At 37.7% G+C, this 25094-nt stretch overlaps 1 protein-coding gene across 2 annotated transcripts in view; it reads right to left on the bottom strand.

Annotated features, from left to right (window-relative positions):
* Window positions 1-4209: 4209 nt before the first annotated feature.
* cdk15 (cyclin-dependent kinase 15) overlaps window positions 4210-25094 on the bottom strand; it is a 36109-nt gene continuing 15224 nt past the window's right edge. Inside the window, exons 1-13 of one of the 2 annotated variants that reach the window (XM_082190043.1) lie at window positions 23575-23801; window positions 16775-16912; window positions 15502-15596; window positions 14469-14548; window positions 13280-13374; window positions 13116-13178; window positions 12909-13032; window positions 12712-12832; window positions 12524-12617; window positions 12379-12442; window positions 5904-5952; window positions 5487-5629; window positions 4210-5256 (exon numbers count right to left, since the gene is read on the bottom strand). In XM_082190043.1, the coding sequence (XP_082046169.1) occupies window positions 5144-5256; window positions 5487-5629; window positions 5904-5952; window positions 12379-12442; window positions 12524-12617; window positions 12712-12832; window positions 12909-13032; window positions 13116-13178; window positions 13280-13374; window positions 14469-14548; window positions 15502-15596; window positions 16775-16912; window positions 23575-23775 (1380 nt within the window). In that variant the 5' untranslated portion in view covers window positions 23776-23801 and the 3' untranslated portion in view covers window positions 4210-5143. Of the gene's footprint in view, window positions 5257-5486; window positions 5630-5903; window positions 5953-12378; window positions 12443-12523; window positions 12618-12711; window positions 12833-12908; window positions 13033-13115; window positions 13179-13279; window positions 13375-14468; window positions 14549-15501; window positions 15597-16774; window positions 16913-23574; window positions 23802-25094 lie in introns of those variants that run through there. The other variant, XM_082190044.1, reaches the window with a different exon arrangement.

The following is a 25094-nucleotide window of genomic DNA, read 5'->3' as shown; positions in this document are numbered from 1 at the left end:
ATCAAAGAAGGAAAAATTCAAGACTGTTTTGATGGAATATTCCAAACATAGCTGTACTTTTTTAATTCACTCCATGCTCCAAAAGCACAAATACATCTATCTATCACCTTCCATATTGCAGTTAACAGTAAAAAGTTCTGTTGTGACAGCTCCCACAAATCCTCACACTTCACCCCTGATGCAGTGACACCTATCTGGCTGGTGTGTGTAAATCCAGCCCCAGGCTTGTGAGGCCTGCATGGAGGTTGGGCGTAACAGCTGTCTCTTGCATGTGTTTGAGGAGCCATGAATAAACAGAGAAAGCTACAAAAGCCGAGAGAGCCCGAGACCACACACGCACAGAACCCGAAACTCTCTCTCACACTTCACAGTCGCCTTCCTAAGCTACACATGGTGCCAAACAAATGCTACTGCAACCTTGAAACGTTACCCAACCGGCCACATGCCTTTCTCATGTTTATCCTCAATGTAAAAGCCTAATGCAAAATCCGGACACATCGCATTCATGATTTAGCGCCTGTGTCATTTCATATAGCCTGTTATGTGCATTTGATTTGTTTTTCCTCTCTCTATGTACAATCACCACATAACAAATTGATGATAGTGAGAGATAGTAGATAGCAGACTTTTTTTCAAAGCAATCTGCAATCAAGCTATACACTTTTTTCAGTCCATGAATTGAACCCTTGCTTGACATTGCCATTGTTAGCATCATGCTACATGAACACTATTGACTGACGGTGAACCAAGTGCAACATGTTCCTAAATCAACATTTTTGTTGATCCTAGAACAACATTCCAATCAACCAATCAGATTTGATGGACAAGTTTAAAGTTTATGTCAAGTAGGCTTACTAACAGGGTTAGGTGCTTCTACATCAGTGTTATTCATAATTTCCCTTCTGATTTTAAGGATTAGTTATGGGTAGGGTTAGTTTAGGGGTAGGGATATGGTTAGGACTAAATGTTCAGAGAGGAATGTTGTTCCAGGCAACTAATTATGTTGAACCAGGAACCTGTCTTGGCAAAATCACAGAAAAACAAATTTTAGTTGTTTCATATAGCTCTGCTATAGTTGCAATGATGTTCTGATGGGGTTACTAAGATGTTACTAGTGTTTTGAGTGGTAGGGTGTCATTGGGCAGTTACTAGGGCATTGCTATGGTGCTCTTTTGTTACAATTTTTATTTTTTTTGCTAAGCAGTTGTTTGCATACTCTTACTGGCTGCTAAGTGTTGCCAAAGCTAAAGTGTTTTTTAGTGGTTGCCAGGCAGTTTGATAGCAAAATAGCCTTGGAATAATTGTAAGTAATCGATCTGATGTTGGATTGATAAGATTTCCATTAAGGACTGGACTATGCACATCAACTGAGGAGTTTAACTCAAGTTTTCTTTTCCCCTCTAACAAATCATTTTTAAGTGGAGAGAGTGTTTTAAGGAGCTCAGAGGAGAGCTCAGGGTGTTAGACTGGAGATAACAGTAGTTATTCAGTATCCTTCAGTGGGTGGAGTGGGTGATGACAGATGAATGGTTTAAATGGAATGTCCTCATGCATTCTCAAATCATCAGGATATCGGATGAGATGCCTGAACACTGGAGACAGACGGCAGATTCATTTTTGTTCTTTGTACTTAGGGATCCTGTGTTTCTGTAGGAATAAACTGGAACTGACTCTCCTTAAATTGCACCCTTAAACACACTCACATGTGAAACGAGTATGTGCATGATCGCAGATCGCTTTAATTTAGCTGTGAGTAATGGATCTCCACCACTGTACTGTGCACACTTTATGAGTGGGTGTTTGTTAGAGTACTTTTGTGTGACGTTTTTGGCTTGTGCGTGTGTTTATACAGGCCTATACTATTTTATATCTGTCAGAGCTTTACCGACATCAGTAAGCACTTAATAGTTTCTACTTTACCTAACGGCGGTCTTATGACCTTGTGCTTTGACATTAATTAATATCATAAACCCATATAAAACCTTGCTGGCGCTGCAGTAACGTTAACAAGACCACATCAGAGTGAGTTAAGCCTTGGAAAATACATACTGAGAGAGACCATCTGAGCTCTCAGCTTTTCATTTCATGGCCTTGAATCACTCCGTCAAAACTCTCTCCACCCACTGACTCCCGTGATGGAAACCAACACATACATTTAACTTGCTGAATTCAGCTTTAGGGAGAAGGTGTAGGACACTAAAAAAGTCCAAGGCTAGTTGTTACCATTTTTACTCAAGTGAAAATTTCTCATGGTGTGTTTATTTACCTTAAAGTCTCTATTGCCTAAGGATACAGTGAACTGAAAACATATTGACCTATTGTGACAACATGCCATGTTGTTTAATGGCAGCTTACATTGTGACAACATAAAAGACCAAAGAAACCAAAAATGTTTCTTCTATAGAACCTTTTAGAACCTTTTGTGCAATGGAAATGTTTTATGAATGTTAAAGGATCTTCATGGAACCACTGATGCCAAAAAATAACCTTTTTTAAGATTATAGGTTAAGCAAAATGTTTATAATAAATTATGAAATACAAAACAACAAATAAAAAATATATTATATTATATTGTGGTCAGTTGCTACCCTGGAAATCCAGAGTTCTCGCGAGAGATTTGGGTCTGGATTACCAGGCTTGTCATTTGCCTTAATTTATCCAATGTGGTGTTATTGTGTTCATTTGAGTTTTGTATTCATTATAATATTTTAATTTAAGAGAATATTGTATCTCTATTTGATGTTTGCAACCAACATACAAAATCAGCGCTAGAGAAAATACATGATGTTTGTTTAACTGAGCCCTTGTGTCAACTAGCCCCGGCGTGGATAGTCGTGTTACTGTTGGGTGAATTTGTGCGAAATAGGGCGCCTTAACGTGGCTGGTGAAGGAACTGCATGAGGCTGGAGGAAAAGAAGAAAGACAGAGGTTTGATCTTCCAGTGTGTGTGTGTGTGTGTGTGTGTGTGTGTGTGTGTGTGTGTGTGTATATATAAAGCCCTTCAGATTTAAATGAAATTCGATATCTTGAGAGCTTGTTGGAACATTGTGTTGCCCATTCACTGCTTTCATAACCAGAAAGGAAGTTTCTCTAGGTATCATCTTCATACAAAACTCCAGAAGTTACACAACACACCTGAAACAGCACAATGAAAAGACACTCCTCATTTGTACCAACGTTTTTTTTTTTTTTTGTATTATCTTGTCACGTGTTTTGCATCCCTTTTGTAGTCCCTCCATCTGGAGTGTGTTTAATGGATGGTTAGCATAGTGACTGAAGAACTGGAACATTCATTGTTTGTTGTATCGTCGATTTCAGATTCAGCCATAAAACAAAACAAACTGTGGTCGGTCACTGTAGGCTACATGTCGGTCAGATCAGGTGGTATCTTCTTGTGGAAATGGGTGGTTACTTACCAAAAGCTGCTAAGTGGACCATATCCATATGCTAATAGTGAAATGGAGGAAACTGTTCCAGTAATAATTGTATATTTATGAGCTAAATGTAAAAAACTATATCAGATCCATTTACATTGCACAGTAAAAATATACTGTAAAAATGACTAAAATGTATATTATAATTTTTAAAGACACTACTTTTTTTTTTTTTCACAGTTTAAGCAATTCTTCTTTTTTTTTTTTTTTTTTACAGGTTGAAACTACCTTATCGTTCCCTCAGGTGGTCCCCTGGAGGTACATGGTAGTGTTTTGTTCATGGGCAATAGGTGAAGTAAACCACTACTTGGTTCCTGCGCCTTCTGGATTTTGAACAAGAACATTTGGGACATCAGTGATCGACCACAAACCCACTTAAAGGCAGTGTCTGTGATTTGTTCCAGAAATTTTTTTTGTTATGCTGGTTGAAACAGCAGCCAACTTTTACAGTTCCTCCAGATCCAAAACAACGAGCTTATATTTCACGCCATAACTACTGTAATTTGTAAGAGATGGAAACCCGTGACTCGAATTGTGTTTCAGTGGCAACACTATCAACGCTGAAATGAATCTGCATCAGTCAGGCGGTACAGGTCAGTGCTCTTTAAGTTGTTTATGTTCATTATTATTGTAATGTTATGTGGTTTTAGACGAGGTTTAACACCATCTTTCATGACACTTTTGTTTGCTCCTTGCTGTTCGCGTTCATAAAAAAAAAAAAAGCCTACCCTTTTTTACTCGTTTTTACGGTATTTATTCAGAAGTCAAGACACAGTGGGATTGTATACAATTTTATGAACATGTACACAATTTTCACAGTATTGCAGATTATGTTGAAGTGTGTGGATATGTATGACATCATCAGCATTGAGTGATTGTTTCTATTATTTGAAGCTGTTATTTGTTGGTGACGAATATTGCTGTGTATTTCTCACTTAGAACATTGACTTAGAAGCAGCACATGTTTGACTCTCTGCATCTTATACATACATACATACATAAATACATAATATGTAAAATGTAAATATACTGAAACTATTAATTATGAACTTGATACAAACTTAGCTAAAAACAGTACTAAACATGTTTTGACACGCCGGCCACAGAAATATGAGTATGTGCTGTACAAAAACAGGTAATTTCAGGAGAGACTCTCCAGGTGTTTTATGAATGAATACAAGTCATTTTTTCACCTGCACACTATACAATAGAGCTTTGAAATATTAGTAGGTATATTCTTCCACGCATTTTCATATCACATTCCCAATTCATCTCTCTCACACTCTCACTCTTTTCTGTGCAATATATACAAAAAATTATTACATATCAAAATGAATAAGTGCATTTAATTCAAACTTATTCACAATGAAAGTGTGCTGTAAACATCACTTTGCTGAGAGGCAGGAAAGCAGACATATCTGATCCTCTCTCAGTGTATATGATCTCAAAATACAGTGTTTGAAATGGTGGTGATAAATCAGCTTCGACTTGGATCGTCATGATCTACCATTAAACTTTCTCTTAGGTATTACTGGTCCAAAATGTAAAAACATGAATCTTTTGAAATTTAATCTGATATTCCTTAAGAAATATATTTGCTAAAGCTGCATATACAAACTGACCGTCATGCTGCAACAGTGTCACGTTTACTCATGCTGGCGTGTTTTTGGTTTTCATAAGCACACCAACTATTTACAAAGACAAGTCTTTCACCAGCACTTGGCCAGCGGAGCAAGAGGCGATTTCATTCGTCTGCTGGGGCTGAAGATATCCCTCGCTTCCGTCTCTAACCTCACGCCCGGCACCTTAAAGATGGACACGGCTGACGGAGAAAGAGAGACGGTTAGGGAAAGAGAAATGACAGGAGGAAAAAGACGTTTCTAAGATTGCATAATCTCTTTTCATCTGGAGTCGGTGTTGAAAAAGGTTGCCAGTTTTGACAGAAACTATAGAGGGATTTAACTTTGATCTTGTCTGAAACGGGACTGGATTAGCCTTTGAAGCTGGAATTGCGTGCATTCCGCTCATATAGTGAAATTCTTCACCACTTACTGTCCCTTAGATGCATTAACGGAGGTGGAAGAGTGTTGAAATATGGGTGCAGCAATGCATCCTGGGCTGAAATCCTGTCCTTTGGAATCATCATCAGCATCTGCTGGGCCAGGTCCTCCGTCTTATAAGGTAACTGAGCGAGTCTGGGCCAATGTATACACACACACACACACACACACACACACACACACACACACACACACACACACACACACACACACACACACACACACACACATACACACACAGAGAGAGAGAGAGAGAGAGAGAGAGAGAGCTATGGGTCAGACATCCATTAGAGGGGGTTGGTGGAGGGGAGATGAGGACCGTTATACAAAAACCCTTCTGTTCCCACTCGGAGCCAACACACACACACACACATACGCGCACGAGCATGAATGCATGAACTGGTCTTACCTTTTCCAGACATCTCGAAATTGCCGGGGCTTGCAGGGCAGGAACCACTCTACAGGAACACAAAGAGTCCTCTTTTAGCTTAATAGACCACTAAAACAACCAACTATGATCAGGTATCTTCACTCAGAGCATGTTGAGACAATGAGACAATCCTTGAAATCCTTCATCATTTACTATTCCTTGTGTTGTTCCAAATCTATATGACTTCCTTTCTTCTGTGGAGCACAAAAAGAGATGTTTGGCAGAATGTTCACGCTGCTCCTTTCCACACAATGATAGGCTGCCAAGCTCCAAGAAGGATCATTATTTAAGCCAGAAAGAGATGAAAATTCAATATCCATTTTGTAAATGCATGTTATAGGTCTTAAGGTGAATAAGAATAAGTTTTTGAGCTTGTAATGTTAAATCAAAATGTCATAACTCAACTTTCTGGTGAAATGACAGACTTCTGTCTGGTGACAAATATCAGACTTCTCCAATCATTTACAGTAGTTCTCTTAAACCCCGCCCCTTCACAATTGACTGCAAGCTTGCATTAATTCTTGAATGAAATGTCCACATCTCAAAATACAATGATGGATATAATCAAATTCCTGCTCTGCATTTCTTTATTTTACGATAATTCATTACACGTACATTTAAAGTACCATAAAATATAGTGTAACTCTAAAGTCTCATTTGGGCTTCTCTATATCCAGCTGTTTATGTTTATGAGCTGCACCAGAACCAATAGCAATTGCTAATATCAGACCTTTGCACAACATGTCTCGATTTACTCTTGGCAAATGCTAAGTTATGAAGTTATTAAAGAAATGCTATGTGTTTGTTTTTTACACAGTTTTTAATAACACAGGAAACTGTCTTTGCTGTAAAAACCTGAGCTCCTGAAATAACTTTATTGTCTATGTTTTAATGTGTTGTTTTAGAACAGGCTTATTTGCAATGTGACACATTTTGACTAACATGTAACTTAGTTCAAGTTCACTCCTGATTAATCTCATGTGTTAATTAACCCGTAGACAAAACATTTAAGTTTACCAATGTTCATTCATAACACCAGTAAACTAGACTTCAGTATTGTAAGAGCTGTCAAGGCCACTTTTATTTAGCTTTTTGTCATTTTTCTTTGGAGATGACAAGCCATGATCACTGTATGCTTTTGTTACATGGAAAAGAGCAACATGAACATTCTACTGAATTTCTCCTTTTGTGCAATTTTGTCATTATTATCTAAAACTATTAAAAATAGTATACGTTCATTAATTGAAATAAAGCTCAAATAATATAAAATATAAATATTAAATGAAAAACTTAAATTTGAAACAAAAGTAAGAAATGTTGTCTTGGCAACTAACTGAAATAAAATAATATAAATAAAATAAAGTTGAAGTACTAAAGTTACTAAAACTGAAATAAAAATAAAGCAAAGAAATATTAAATATAGAAATAAACTAAAAAAAACTAAAAAAGTGCAAATATCTAAGTTGCTAAAACTTAAAATTAAAAATGAAAAAAAGAAAGCTAATTCAAAATATTAAATAGTATAATAGTGGAGCTAAGCGGTATGATGATAAATATCATGGTGAAGATATAAAGTGTCTATCAATAGAGATTTTGCTATATTGTGTATATCACAGTATGCAAATATAGATGCGCAGAACAGAACTGCTTAAAGTCTTTGACACTTTAGAGCAATAAAGAAAAATGCATGAATGAGAAAATAAAGCGTGGTTTGACGTTAAAAAGATTTATCAAGCACATTTTTAAAAATTCAATGCAGTACTGATGCTGACAAACATACCTGAAGTACTAATTTGCATCTTTGTTCAGTTTATTACAAAGATACAATTAAATTAAAATAACTATATTGTGATAAATATCTAGTTAAACTCTAGAGGGCGCAGGCTGATAGGTCTTTTAAATGCTAGTCTCGCATAGCCAGACCTTCAGACTGACGGCAGAAGGTCTGGACTCTATCGCAGCATTTCTTGGCCAAGGACCGCCCAAGAGGACGTTTGACTGACATGTAACACAACCAATCACAGTTTGTTTTGTACCGCGTCATATTTAGGGGCGTGACAATATAATGTTGATGTCCCTACAATAACAGACCGGCGTGCATCTAATAAATTATTCATTCAAGAACCTTGTGCAAGTTTACTGCATCAATGGAGCCGCGAACTTCACATACTTTTGAAAATACAGCGTTTAGTTGATCGTGGTAAGCGCTCATTGTCTCAGTTGTAAAAACAACGGCTTTCTTCTTCCACGAGGGGTTTTGGCGTCATGACATTTGTTTCCCGGCGGACCGAAAATAAACGGGACACTCGTGCCCCCCGGAAATCCAATAAAATTCAACCAATCAGATGACGACTTCGTGTTTCCAGTTAAGTGTACCATATGCATCAGACGTTTAGCCAACGTTCCTTGGGCGTGACGTCTGAGGCTGAGACAAGCAATCACATCATTACCACATGGCACAAGCTGATTGGCCTCTGCTGATCCTGCAGCCAATGAGATTGTTTGCTGAGCATTTAAATAGATTGGTTCATTGTTTGCTGTAAAATTATCCTGCAGCGTGCTATCAGATTTCCTCTGAAAACGTCCACCTCCTCCAGCTCCACCTGCCTAGATATCTATGCAGCAGCAGCATATCTTACATGCTCACATACTTGCAGTCAATACTTGCTCTGCAGCAGCAATAATCAGCAGCAGCAAACATGGCAGATAGTCCACCAAATACACTAACATTGCCATATTTAATAACATGCTAAAACTATTCCGAGAGTTGTCATGACTGAAATAAAATGTCTTGTATCGTGAAATAAGATTTTCATCATTTTGCACACCCCTATATAAGAGTATATAAATAATACTAAAATAACACTGCTTTTTAAAATACCATTTTTGGGTAAACTATTAATTTAAGAACTTTAACATTCAAGGAAACATTCAAACCACGCAGAAATGTTTTTTGCTTTAAAGAACTTTTGAGGAGCCTTCATTATGAGTGTCCCTCTGTCAGTGGCTGTGGTCTCGGGCCACCCGGTCATTCTTGGCTGAAACCTGAAGCCACACTTTGCTTCAGCACACCTGGATATACCTGAGAGACCACAGCGGGTTCATGTAGCTTCTCCAACACATGGCACACACACATACAGAGCAGCCTGGGGCTTGGGTAAACCCATATTCATGGAGAAACACAGCAGGGAAGTCCTGCCAGCAGTTTACCTACCACACACATCATCTCCATCAGTACCCACACACTCTAAATGAGGCATATTTCCCAAAGCCACCTCACATTGCTCAGTTGTGCACCTGTGTAATGAGTTTGGACTTAATTTCCAGGACTGCAGTGGAAAAACATCAATCCCTTTCCTGCATGAGTGTGTGAAGGTGTGTGTTTGTGTCTGACTCGGAGGTGTCAAGTCAACTCATGGCCAACAAAACCGCTAACAGAACCCCTATACACACAAAATGATTTATGTTGGAAACACAGCTTCAGCACGACTTTGTGAATTTGCTCTAGCGAATTTCTGTTTGTATGACTGCATGTTATTAAAATGACAGACCTTTGGCAACAAGTTTACACCCACACATAGCTAAGCACACACACACACACACACACACACACACACACACACACACACACACACACACACACACACACACACACACACACACACACACACACACACACACACACACACACACACACACACACACACACACACACACACACACACACACACACACACACACTCAAACACTCAAACACACACACGTTGGGTTTCCATGTTTTATGGGGAATTTCTATAGACATAATGATTTTTATACTGTACAAACTGTATATTCTATGCCCTTAAACTAACCCTACCCCTAAACACAACCCTCACAGAAAACTTTCTGCATTTTTACATTTTCAAAAAAACATAATTTAGTATGATTTATAAGCTGTTTTCCTCATGGGGACCAAAAACACGGTTTATTTTGTTTTTTTAAGCCATTTGGTTTACGAGGACAAAGGAAGTGTCCTCATAAACCATGTTTACGTTGTAATACCATGTCATTATACACATTTATGACCTCTAAATCATATAAGAACACGCACTCAGTGCAAATAGATGACGGTGTCTATGTGTAGTTCTAATTCTAAATTAATGGGTACATTTGTATTTACTTGATGTTTAAAAATAACAAAGAAATCAAATCTGTAAAAAGTGAGGATGTGCTGGAAAAGTTCACAAAAAAATCGGACATCATTTACATATGACTTTCTTCCATGGAACACAAAAGCAGAAAAATTCTAAACTTTTCTGTGATGCACCAAAGTACATATTTGCATATCAACCTTTTTTTTTTTACAATGCAAAAGTAAGTCATTCTCCTGTGAATGTGCCTGACTTTAGATTTACTAGCTGTTGTAAGGTAAATAGAATATATTATTATAAAAATTCTAATTAGGATATAAAAGTGCAGTAACCAATTAAACTATTTTGCGTTACAACCATTTGTTTATTATTACAATAAATTAAAACTGTATAATAATAAATACCAGTTTGCAATGTCAAGCAGCATAACAGACATTAATTATACAGCTAAAATAACTGGATTCGCTTGACACGGCCGCACCCACTTTAAAAATAATGCATAGCGTATTATTGTATTTTATATGTTACCGCTGATTATAAATGGGCAATAATAAAATTCTACACAATTCTGTCAGAATATATTAAAACAAAACACTAAAAAGTAAAACCAATCATTTTTAAATGCTACAGGTGAGGTGCGATTTTAAAATTTTCAATATGGAAAATGGATATTAATCTTGTGATCAACTAATGATCACACACACACACACACACACACACACACACACACACACACACACATATATATATATATATATATAAAATGTAATTTTTTAAGTGTAATTTCTAAGCCTGCAAATTAATACAAATTGTATAATCAATTTACATTTTTCTAGTTATGCCAAGCTCTAAACTATATTTTATCAGGTTTGATCAGTTTTAAGTAAAAAAAAACAAAAACGAATTATCCTTAATCGTAATCCAGTAAATCACAATCAACTGGAAAAGTCATGGGGCCTTTAAATATTGTTGTGGACAATGATTGTCAAAAGGTTGAGAACCACTGATGTAAAATGAACCATAAAAGTAGCCCACATGATTTGTAGGTTAAATTTCACACTTTAGAGGCCATGAGATGAGACATGCAAGAATCAATGGCTTTGACTCTACAGACATCAAAACTAGAGTGATGCACCTGCATTTAAAAAGCCTGAATATATGCATCATCATGTGTGAATAGGGTGACCAGACGTCCCGAAAAATTCGGGACAGTCCCGAAATCTAAACTGTTGTCCCGAATCCCGAATTTGGCCCTAATTGTCCCGAAAATTATACTAAAGCAAAATCTTATTGTCTTATAAACATTAAAAACTGTCTGCGGAGGTTGAGGCCGGCGACACACTGGCTGCGTGGCGTGTCCGTTTTTATTTCGGCTCCCTGTTAACAGGTTAGAGCTTGCAGACTGCCTGCGTGAGACGCGCGTCTCAGGCGCGCCTCGAGCCGCGCGGAAAACGCGTGCATGCTAGAAACAGAACCGACGCCTATTTTTCACGCGACACGCAAGCCTGCAAAATAGCAAGCAAAATAGAATAGGAAAATATGTTTGTATGTCATTTTGACATGAAAACATATTAATAAATTACATTTTGATGTTTGAAAGTTTAAGTTTTTACATAAATGCAGATATAAATGTAATAAAAAAATATATATGATCGATTTTCAAATATTGCACCTGTCAATACAGAATAATGACAGACTGTTGATCTTTGAATAAAAATATGTTTGGTTCAGGTTTGAAATTCATTATCTTTTATTATAGGCTACACAGTCTGATATCATAGAAGCCCCCCATCCCGTCACCCCAGACCCATAGATACCCCCCCCGGGTCCCGAATTTCAGCCAATCTCTTCTGGTCACCCTATGTGTGAATGAGATTTGAGAGCTATGATTCAGGGGAAGATCATCAGACTCAGAGAATATCAACTTCATTTGAACATAATTCAAATAATTATTTTGTGTTCCATAACAGAAAGAAGCTGTACAGGTTTGAATGACATGAGGGCGAGTAAATGATGACAAAAGTAGGGACCTAAAAAGTAAAGGACCTATTTCTTCCTGATCTAAAAAGTCCAAAAATTACTTTCATTGCTTTAACATAATATAATCGAGCTTATTCAATCATATTTAAACATTTCTTTGACTTAAATAAAACCAGTTCATATAGATGTTACCATACGAAATACATTTTTATGTAACTAACATACCCTGACACAAGCATTTAATGAATGAGACAAATCTGTTGAGACAGGAAATCAGCTCTCATAGCAGACACATCTGTGAGATTACAGTACGGAGACAGATGAAAGAAGGATTTTGCACACACCTGGTTTGTAGTTCGGCAGATCACCGACACCTGGCCAGCTCTCCTCGGTCGGGACCCCGAGGACCTCAAAAGGAAAGAAGAGGAGAGATGAATAATGGGAGGAGAGGAGGATAAATAAATGGATACAATTATAGTACAGACTCACTGTCCAAATCTTCAGCAGCTGCTCAAAGACATCAGCAACTCCAGGAAACGCTGGTGACCCCTGTAGCATCTCAATAAAAATGCAGCCGGCTCCCCTAAAGAGACACATTTTGAGTCGGATTACTGTTGCTCTCACTATTATGAACCTTTCTAAGAGGAATGAGTGTTTGTGTGTTTGCAGGCACTCACCAGATGTCCAGGGCTGTGGAGTAATCAGTGGAGCCCATGAGAACATCTGGCGGGCGGTACCATAAAGTCACGACCTCGGCAGAGTACGTTTGGCACGGTATGGACTTAGATCGGGCCAGACCTGAAGCAACAAGTTTAGAATACATGATTAGTTAGCGTGTGAGTGTTTGCATGTGCGTAGTTTAAATGAAACCTACCAAAATCGGCTAATTTGAGTTCTCCCAGATAGCTGATGAGCAAATTCTGAGGTTTGAGGTCTCGATGCAGGATTCTTCTGCTGTGAATGTAAGACAATCCTCGCAGCAACTGAAACATGAAGAGCTGAACAAACAGACAGAGTGTGAGAAAGACAGCTCATTATTTCTGCCCCCGTTGTGTTTGTGTGCGTTTACGGGTTTGTTTACCCGGATGTTGTACGAGTGAAGTCCGCCAGGATGCTGAATCATATATTGAGCCAAATCTGTTTGCTGAAAGAGTGAAAGAGAAAGATGTGAAATAGGTCAGACAGACAAAAATAAACCAAAAACAAAATAATCTTGGAAGGCCACTGCTAACGTCTTAGACTCACCATGTACTCAAAGACAAAGGTGAGAGACTCTCGCGTGTGAATGATGTCGTGGAGCAAGACTATGTTGGCGTGCTTGAGGCCTTTTAACAAGGAGGCTGGGAATAATCACAAATAACATGGGCATACGGCATACGGCATCAACAAGTGCAGTACAATCACATATTTAGAGGAGGCTGGGGTGAGATGCGCCACTTTTCACTCAGGTAGCCCTCTAGGCAAGGGGAAATTAGTTATATACACCAGCGTTCAAAACTTTGGGGTCGGTGAGATAATTTAATGTTTTGGATAGAAGTTTCTTATGCATTTATTTGGTCAACAATACAGTAAAAACTGTAATATTGTGAAATATTATTACATTTTAAAATAACTATTTTCTATCTTAATGTATTATTCATTATATATGTATTAATATTAATTTATGTAATTTATTCCTGTGACTTTTTAGCTGCCATTACTCCAGTCTTCAGCATCACATGATCCTTCAGAAATCATTCTAATATGCTGATTTGCTGTTTAAGACACATTTCTTATTATTATCAATATTGAAAATAGTTTTACTGATTAATATTTTGTGGAATACATGTTTTTTTTTCAGGTTCCAAAAGAACAGCATTTGTTTAAAACAGAAATCTATTATTATATTATTATAAATGTCTCTACTGTTATTTTTGATTAATTTAACGTGTCCTTGCTGAATAAAAGTATTAATTTCGTTAAAAACAGTTTAATAATGCACTATTCCATCATATTTCAGTCACAGACATCTATATATAATGCTTCCCATATATGTGAAATGCCATCTAATATTCCCAGAAGTGCCATCTGAAATTCTGAAATTTTCTTCTAGAATGATAATTTTTATCAAGCTCGTATATTTAAGTTCAGTCATTTCACTTAAATGGCAATGAAAATTACCTATTAATTGTCATTTAAGTGAAATGACTGAACTTACTGTAAATATACGAGCTTGATAAAAATGATCATTCCAGAAGAAAATTTCAGGTGGTACTTAGAGGCTTTTGCATCTGAACTCTTCATATATACCCTATATATTTTAATTTTTTTATTCGTAATTGCATGGACAACACAATTTATACACACACTGGCACATTTTACCCCACTGCCCTACGTGTGCATAAGCACTTTTGTTTCTTGGCTGTGTGTGTGTGTGTGTGTGTTATGCACTTGCCTTCTCTAATAGCCGTGAATGGAATTCCTTCTTCAGTTTTCATGTGAATCACCTTTAAAGCCACAAGATGACCATTTATCCTGCCAGAAACACAGAAAAACCTCAGCATAATCCACAAACATGCATCTGCTGGTAAAAGTTTACCTAAGAAAGTAGAATAAACACCATCACAAGCTCTTCCTTTTTCTGACCTTATGAAATCTGAATTGGAGTTTCAGATGTCCACTAGCCGTGAAGTTATTTATTAGCTAGTGTACTCTTAACTATGACAAATGTAAGTTGTAGAAAACACACTTTTAAGTCTTTATATTCTATTTTTTGTCTGATTAAATGTGAGGAGAATGAACCATTGGTCTAATAACACCAGCCTATGACTGTAGTAAGCAGCAAATCATGGTTCATGGCTGTGAGATAAATTAAAGCCTATTGGCTATCAATAGAAAGCCTAATACATTTCAATGGAGGGACAGAAATCTCTTAATTTGTGTTTCGAAGAAGTCTTGGGTTTGGAATGATATCATTTACAATTCATTTCACCGGTTGGGAGGTTTATTCTGTAACTGAGGTAACATTGTTCCTTTAACCACATAAACAAGCAAAAATGTTGCTAAATGTAAAGCTTTCTATCCTAAAACAGCTGCACAGAGATGCTTGGGAGCTGTTTCTCATTAAAACGCATTTGTTGTTGTACAACAACATCAAACTGCCTATCAGTTGAGGCCTCAGGCGGGTATCCATATGTTGCAGGATGACCTTATAAAATGAATCCATGTAAAACAAGCTGTTATAGAAGAACTCAAGGAATGCCTACAGGGAGGCAGTGAAAAGAATAATTTGCTGTCTATTATACAAAGGAACAAAGCCACAGGGTGGTGTATCTGAATAATGTGCTTGCCAACTAAATGCTGCCATAAAGGTAAAACATTAATCTCGCCTCACTGAATAAATGTCCTACAGGCAACATCTAACTGAGCTCTATCAATTACACTAGTGATTTGTGTGTCTGTGTGAGTGATTACATGTGACTACTAACCTGCTAATTCCTTTGTAAACTGTGGCATATGTGCCCTCTCCAAGTTTTTCAAGATTAAGATAAGATGTTGCATTCCCAAACTGCAGGCCAGTTTTCTGTGAATAAAACACACACACTGTTATTTCACCAAGCAACAGCCATTGAAATGAATGAGCATGTTAACTGATAGCTTTTCCAGGTAGCTATTAGACCCTCTTTAGTTTAAATGTGGAGCTAAAAACAACTAAACAATACATTTGTTAAAATTTTCATGTTAGCATATGTCATTCTATGCAAACTATAAAAATAGCATGTCCAAAGTTAAAAAATAATGTCTATGTAAAATATATAATAATATAAAATATTAGTTTTATTATTATATTATTTAATAATACTTTTTTTAAATCAGTTTTAGACAAAATATAAAAGTTTTTTAAAAAATCACTGTCCCAGTGATCCTGAATTACCCTATGTGTTTCATCAGGCTTTTATGGCCCATTAAGTATGATATCGTGAGAATATGGAGCTCATACTCAAGGAGAAAAAACGAAATAGTGCAATTTGCTGCAGATGTTGTTATTTATATTGCCAAAAAGTAAGATGAAATTATGAGACTACTTACATAAAATGCATATAAATATCAGTTGTCAATCTATATCTCCCAATATAATATATTTAAATTCTTAGTTTTATGATCAAAGCTCTGTAGTTTTTACTGTGGGGCGCAAAACATATTAAACAATGCAGTACAATGATGATTGAAACGTTCCTCAAAAGACTGATGCATCATAATTAATAATCACTTCAAAACATAATTTAAGTATAGGGATACCCGATTAAATCTAAGTTGCTTCAGCCCAGTAAATGTTCATCTTGAAATTTTAGTAACAATATAAAATTATTCTAACGTTTACTTCATAAACATCATTATAGATTTCAGAGCAAATAGACTTGTGATATGACCTGAAGGGGGACGTTTTTACAATTATACTAAAAGGCATTTTATTAGCTAAAAAAGTATAAACCATCAATCAAATGACAGAAGGCATGTAGTAGATTTATAATTCAGTAATAATTATGATAATTCAGAGGTCTTATAAATGAACGTATCTAATATTATGCATCTGCCTTTATAGGGTTAACATTACTTTCAATGTGACATTACAGTTTGTAATAAGTAACGCAATATTGTAATGTGTTACTGATAACATTTCTCAACACTGTGCATGGCTGTGTATGTGGACATGCTTAAATCACATGTTGTATGCCTGAGTTGTATTAGTGTGTCCCTCACCCACTGGAACTCTTGCTGGAAGCTCTTTCCTCCCATGGGATCGCTGTTACTGCGGCCCCTCTGAACTCGGAGCCGTCGCACCTGCAGCGTGTGAAACCAGTGCGGCTGTGGTTTCTCCACCCCGTCCAGCTCACCCAGCTGAAATAGGAGACAGAGATAGAGAGAGAGACAGTTTGATCTATATTAGATACAGTGTGAGATGTTATAACACCTTGTTTTGCTGATACAGCCATCTTACTGTATCCATATCTGTCTGTGTGTGAAGCGTGTCCTCATATTCAGGTCTACGTGGCTTCAGGATTTTTATTTATTCCAGCTCAGAACTGTATACAGTATGTACTGTACATGCAAATTAGATGATAACAGACCTCACAGATCTTCAGCAGGGAGAAAAATGCTCTTTTCTATCTATCTTATCTATCTATCTATCTATCTATCTATACTCACCTAAAGGATTATTAGGAACACCTGTTCAATTTCTCATTAATGCAATTATCTAATCAACCAATCACATGGCAGTTGCTTCAATGCATTTAGGGGTGTGGTCCTGGTCAAGACAATCTCCTGAACTCCAAACTGAATGTCAGAATGGGAAAGAAAGGTGATTTAAGCAATTTTGAGCGTGGCATGGTTGTTGGTGCCAGACGGGCCGGTCTGAGTATTTCACAATCTGCTCAGTTACTGGGATTTTCACGCACAACCATTTCTAGGGTTTACAAAGAATGGTGTGAAAAGGGAAAAACATCCAGTATGCGGCAGTCCTGTGGGCGAAAATGCCTTGTTGATGCTAGAGGTCAGAGGAGAATGGGCCGACTGATTCAAGCTGATAGAAGAGCAACTTTGACTGAAATAACCACTCGTTAAAACCGAATGCAGCAAAGAAAGCCACAACATGCACAACCTTGAGGCGGATGGGCTACAACAGCAGAAGACCCCACCGGGTACCACTCATCTCCACTACAAATAGGAAAAAGAGGCTACAATTTGCACCAAAATTGGACAGTTGAAGACTGGAAAAATGTTGCCTGGTCTGATGAGTCTCGATTTCTGTTGAGACATTCAGATGGTAGAGTCAGAATTTGGCGTAAACAGAATGAGAACATGGATCCATCATGCCTTGTTACCACTGTGCAGGCTGGTGGTGGTGGTGTAATGGTGTGGGGTAGGGGTGTGCGATATGACGATTTTTGATCGTGGACGATTAAAATGTCTCCACGATCTGCTTTTGAAGAAATATCGTAGAATCGTGCATTATATCTGTTCTGGCGCCTCTGTCCCAACATACTAAACAACGCGACGTATATTCACATAAAATGTTAACGCAGCGGAACGGGACTGCAGTTCACAAAAGTTCACAATTTGCATGTGCTTTAATGCCTTGTCGGTTAAACATTTAATTCGCGTGCTGATGCGCTGTTCTAACGTGTGCGTTTCTCAGCGCGTACATGTGAAGCTCACATGCACTAAAAGCCTGTCTACCAGTGCCTGGATACTGGACTAAGTTATCTTTCGAGTCTTATTGTGCTTATACTGTTAAATACACACAAGGTTTACATAAACAAAGTCGGTTATGTCTAAAGTGAAAGCAAACTTGAGAAAATTGAGAGAAAATCTGCTTCACTGCTTGTCAAATGGGTGTATATTAGACGCGTCGCGTGCAGCTCTTAAAGAGACAGTAGCAATAGTAAACACGCTGCCGCTTGTCCTTAAAGGGATAGTTCACCCAAAAATAAAAATTATCTCATCATTTACGCACTCTAATGTTGTTCCAAACCTGTTTTAATTTCCTTCTAATAGTTTCTAATATTTTTTCTAATATTAATATTTTGAAAAAACAGTATAGCTGGTCCCCATTGACTTCCATAGGAGAAAAATATACTATGGTAGTCACTGGGGTATATCAACTGTTTGGTTACCCACATTCTTCCAAATAACTTTTATTTTCAACAGAAGAAAGAAACTTATTCGAGTTTAAAACAACTTGAGAGAGTAAATTATGATAATTTGAATTTATGATAATTTGAATAAAACAACAAAATGCAAAGAGAAAATCACTCACTGCTCTTGACTGATAACTTTAATAGTAGCTTTAATAAGTATCAATGTATAATTTATACAGTGAAGTCTGTTTTGTTTTATTTTCATATTTGTTCATTTAATTACTTTCTTCAATGCTACTGTTAAATACACCCACTGTAGCTGAAAACGTAAAGCACTGTTTAGCCTATTTAATTTGTATATTAAGTTGTGTATGTGTAATGTGTATCTTTGATCTTAATATTTAATAACAAAGAAAATAATGACAAATATATTTATCTTCGCCCCTGTCTGCCATTTTTTTTATTTTGTTACCTAAGGCTTTGTTTTTAAAATATGGACATTAGATTGGCTGTAATGCTAAGTCACAAAATAGTAACATAAACCAACATAAAAAGAATCGTGATAAAATCGTTAATCGTGATTTTCCTGAAAAAAATCGTGATATGATATTTTTGCCATATCGCCCACCCCTAGTGTGGGGGATGTTTTCTTGGCACACTTTAGGCCCCTTAGTGCCAATTGGGCATCGTTTAAATGCCACGGCCTACCTGAGCATTGTTTCTGACCATGTCCATCCCTTTATGACCACCATGTACCCATCCTCTGATGGCTACTTCTAGCAGGATAATGCACCATGTCACAAAGCTTGAATCATTTCAAATTGGTTTCTTGAACATGACAATGAGTTCGCTGTACTAAAATGGCCCCCACAGTCACCAGATCTCAACCCAATAGAGCATCTTTGGGATGTGGTGGAACGGGAGCTTCGTGCCCTGGATGTGCATCCCACAAATCTCCATCAACTGCAAGATGCTATCCTATCAATATGGGCCAACATTTCTAAAGAATGCTTTCAGCACCTTGTTGAATCAATGCCACGTAGAATTAAGGCAGTTCTGAAGGCGAAAGGGGGTCAAACACAGTATTAGTATGGTGTTCTTAATAATCCTTTAGGTGAGTGTATATGTGTGTGTGTGTGTATATTTTCATGTTTTTAAAAGAAGTATCTTCTGCTCACCAAGGCTGATTTTATTTGATTAATAATACAGTACATGATCCTTCAGAAATCATTCTAATATGCAGATTTATTGGTGCTCAATTATTAATAATGATTCACTGCTTAAAACAGTTTGTTGCATAATATATTTTTCAGAATTCTTTGATTAATAGAAAGTTTAAAAGCATTTATTTAAAATAGAAATCGTTTGTAACATTATAAAGGCCTTAACTGTTACTTGAATTAATTTAATGTGTCCTTGTTGAATAAAAGTATTCATTTTTACTTACTTGCCGAAACTTTTTTATGTCGCAGTATATCATGATTTCCACAAAAATATTAAGGAGCACAACTGTTTTCAACATTATAATAATACGAAATGTTACTTGTGCAGCAAATCAGCATGTTAGAATGATTTCTGAAGAATCATGTGACACTGAAGACTGGAGTAATGATGCTGAAATTTCAGCTTTGAATCAAAGAAATAAATTACATTTGAAAATATATTCAAATAGAAAACGGTTCTTTTAAATTGTAATAGGCTCATATTTCACAATATTACGGCTTTTACTGTATTTTTCATCAAATAAATGCAGCCTTGGTGAACATAAAATACTTCTTTCAAAAACATAAAAAATCTTAATTATTCCACATATTTTGACACAATAACTATCATAACTTTAATGCAAACACTGAACAGAAGAAACAGGACAAGTGGAAAGCGTGTTTCTAGCAGAGGAAGAAGGGAGGGGATCTGGAGGAGGACGAGGAGTGGGCAGAGGGAGACTCCAGGACATGACCAGGGAGGACAAGAAGGTGGGAGGAGCCAGAGCAGAGATGGGAGGAGCCAGAGGAAGAGGAGCTGCAGGTGGGTGTGACCAAGGTGGAGACGTGTGCTCGGCAGACCGGGCTGGAGACGACGGGAGTGAGGACAATGGAGGAGCCTGGTAAAGCCAGAGCGATGATGGACCAAGGTGGAGCCATAGGGACCAGGGAGCCCAGCGAAGCCTGAGGGAGCATTGAGGCATGGTGGAGCCGATGGTTTATCTGGGCAAACTGGGCTTATCCAGCGATGATGAAGATGACTTGGAACTGGAGTTATCCAGCGATGATGAAGATGACTTGGAACTGGAGTTATCCAGCAATGACGAAGACGACTTGGAACTGGAGTTATCCAGCTATGATGAAGAGGACTTGAAACTGGGCTTATCCAGCGATGATGAAGATGACTTGGAACTGGAGTAATCCAGCGATGATGAAGATGACTTGGAACTGGAGTAATCCAGCGATGATGAAGATGACTTGGAACTGGAGTTATCCAGCGATGACGAAGACGACTTGGAACTGGAGTTATCCAGCGATGACGAATATGACTTGGAACTGGGCTTATCCAGCGATGATGAAGACGACTTGGAACTGGACTTATCCAGCGATGACAAAGAGGACTTGGAACTGGAGTTATCCAGCGATGATGAAGATGACTTGGAACTGGACTTATCCAGCGATGATGAAGACGACTTGGAACTGGACTTATCCAGCGATGACAAAGAGGTCTTGGAACTGGACTTATCCAGCGATGATGAAGACGACTTGGAACTGGACTTATCCAGCGATGACAAAGAGGACTTGGAACTGGAGTTATCCAGCGATGATGAAGATGACTTGGAACTTGAGTTATCCAGCGATGATGAAGACGACTTGGAAGTGGAGTTATCCAGCGATGACGAATATGACTTGAAACTGGACTTATCCAGTGATGATGAAGATGACTTGGAACTGGAGTAATCCAGCGATGATGAAGATGACTTGGAACTGGAGTAATCCAGCGATGATGAAGATGACTTGGAACTGGAGTAATCCAGCGATGATGAAGATGACTTGGAACTGGAGTTATCCAGCGATGACGAAGACGACTTGGAACTGGAGTAATCCAGCGATGACGAAGACGACTTGGAACTGGACTTATCCAGCGATGACAAAGAGGACTTGGAACTGGAGTAATCCAGCGATGACAAAGAGGACTTTGAACTGGAGTTATCCAGCGATGATGAAGATGACTTTGAACTGGAGTAATCCAGCGATGATGAAGATGACTTGGAACTGGAGTTATCCAGCGATGACGAAGACGACTTGGAACTGGAGTTATCCAGCGATGACAAAGATGACTTGGAACTGGAGTAATCCAGCGATGATGAAGATGACTTGGAACTGGAGTAATCCAGCGATGATGAAGATGACTTGGAACTGGAGTAATCCAGCGATGACAAAGAGGACTTGGAACTGGAGTTATCCAGCGATGATGAAGATGACTTGGAACTGGAGTAATCCAGCGATGATGAAGATGACTTGGAACTGGAGTTATCCAGTGATGACGAAGACGACTTGGAACTGGAGTTATCCAGCGATGACAAAGATGACTTGGAACTGGAGTAATCCAGCGATGATGAAGATGACTTGGAACTGGAGTAATCCAGCGATGATGAAGATGACTTGGAACTGGAGTAATCCAGCGATGATGAAGATGACTTGGAACTGGAGTTATCCAGTGATGACGAAGACGACTTGGAACTGGAGTTATCCAGCGATGACAAAGAGGACTTGGAACTGGACTTATCCAGCGATGACAAAGAGGACTTGGAAATGAAAGCTTTAGCATTAAGTTCTGCCAGGAAGACTTAATTGTTACGTCACTCTACCTTTTCATCTATCCAATCACATTCCAACACTTGTGGTATAAAAGTTCGGTACTTACTCATGTTTGAGTTCGCAGATGCTGACGCTTCAATTCACCACCATCCTCCCCACCTCCTCCAAATTGAATCCTTCCCTCCATCCTCCTCACCACCACCACCAGGATGGTCCCTTCCATACCTCACGGGGGTCGGCTGCGCCCCTGCCTTGATCTTCAGGCAGGATATGCAGAGTCCGGACCCTCAGATTGCGAGCTACGGACGGGGCCTACGCCAAAGAACTTTATTGCTTGCTGGGTTGCTAATAAATGGATAATTGTCACAGTATTTATTCTCCCGAGTCTTTCTGGTAGAACTGGAGTTATCCAGCGATGATGAAGATGACTTGGAACTGGACTTATCCAGCGATGACAAAGAGGACTTGGAACTGGAGTTATCCAGCGATGACAAAGAGGACTTGGAACTGTGCTGAACCAGCGACAGTGAAGACGACTTGGAACTAGTTATACAGCAGATTTAGTCTCTTTGCCTAAATTCGGTTAATCTGACTGATTTCATTGCACATGGGGACAACTGCCACTCTCAGAGTGGACTTCAGGTTTAGCTGTACAGAATGTGCTGTAACCAGACAATAATATCTTCAGGTAATTTGGAACTAAGTGGCTGTAAATTATATCTTAAGACTCCTCTTCAATCAAATACATTAATTTTGACTCTCAATATTTGCTTGGAAACGGCAAAAGAGCAATTTAAAATGTAAAAAATCGGAAACGGTCAAATAGTTTAACCGTTTGACATTACAGTAAATTAGAGACGCTTATGATACAGTTTTCAACATAATCAGACCTATTTTTCAATGACATTAAAAAGTTAGTGACATTTTTATGAGGCATTCTTCTATGATGTTACAAATGTCAATGTTATTGTAATTCAAAGGACAAGACATTATCATTTATCCCTGTTTGATGTTACACACACTCTCTCTCTCTCTCTCTCTCTCTCTCTCTCTCTCTCTCTCTCTCTCTCTCTCTCTCTCTCTCACACACACACACACACACACACACACATCTGACCTCAGCGACTGGGAGGGAGGACACACTCCAAGTTTTTGATGGTTTTTCTTCCGTTTTCATTGTTTCTTTTATCTCTTCTACTCTCATCTCAAACATTTCCTCTTTTTCTTCCCTTCTGACTGTTTTATCTCCACAACACCAACAACATTTCCTCAAGCACACGGACGACCAGACCCGCATTCTCCACAGGAAATCCTCCATCTCCAATTCTCCTCCGCTCTCGCTTACTCTCTCTCTATCTCTGATTAAGCCCTAAAACTCATATGACTTGCATGGGAAAGTGTGTGTGTGTGTGTGCGTGTGTGTGTCTGCAGGCCTGGTCTTATGACTCCATCTCCCATCCATGAAAGCCAAACACAAACAGCCATGTTATACTTGCTAAGGGGAACAAATGCATCCATTCAACCGCAGGAGAGAAAAGCATGATGGGACGGACAGTGAGAAATGGTGATTGTGAGAGAGAAATAATAGAATAAAAGAATGTAAGTGTGAGAAAGAACCCATACCATACAGTCACATCTATACAGTGGTTTTCAGACTTTCTAAAGACGTTTCTCATCAGACTAAGATGAACTGCAATGTTGGTCATGATGGAAGTCAGCTGGATCTCGTTACTCCGTCCACACGCTATGGTTCATCGCTCTCTAAGAGGGGCTCTCTCTTTTCTAACTGTGCCTGAAATGTTTCACCCACATTCAAATGATATTATATTATATTCTATTTTATATTCACTGTAAAAAAAAATTCAGCTCATTATTTTTTTATTTCTTTTTTGTGGAAGTTGGACTTTTGAGTTTTACTTACTCCCAAAAGATGAAATAACTTTTATTTTATTTTGTCAATTACAAATGAATTGGATAAACACAGTAAATTAAGTTTAGTTTATTCAAATAAAAATCTCTCTCTCTCTCTCTCTCTCTCTCTCTATATATATATATATATATATATATATATATTTTTTTTTTTTTTTTTTACCATGTTATATTATTATCTATAATAATAATATATATATATATATATATATATACTACCCTTCAAAAGTTTACGTTTGGTAAGATTTTTAAATGTTTTTGAAAGAAGTCTCTAATGCTCAGCAATGCTGCATGTATTTATCAATAATACACTAAAAATAGTAATATTGCATAAAGATGAATTTTCAGCAGCCTGACACACACAGTCTTCAGTGTCACATGATCCTTCACTCAATTTTTTTTTAAATTAGACATTTTATTAAATTACATGACATTCATACATATGTAAGTGTCCACATTTTTTTTATATTTTGTGTATAGATTAGATTATATTATATTACATGAATTATATTATATTCACTGTAAAAAAAAATCTCAGCTCATATTTTGTTTTGAGTTTTACCTACTCTCAAAAGTTGAGATAACTTTTTTTATTTTCTCAATTCAAATACATTGGATAAATTAATTGGATAAACATGACATGATCCTTTACTCAAAAAATAATTCGATATTTTTTTAAATTACATGACACATCCATACATATGTAAG

This window comes from Leuciscus leuciscus, assembly GCF_965113295.1.
Source record: "Leuciscus leuciscus genome assembly, chromosome: 14".
Taxonomy (NCBI): Eukaryota; Metazoa; Chordata; class Actinopteri; order Cypriniformes; family Leuciscidae; genus Leuciscus; species Leuciscus leuciscus.
This window is presented reverse-complemented; position numbering and strand designations above follow the sequence as displayed.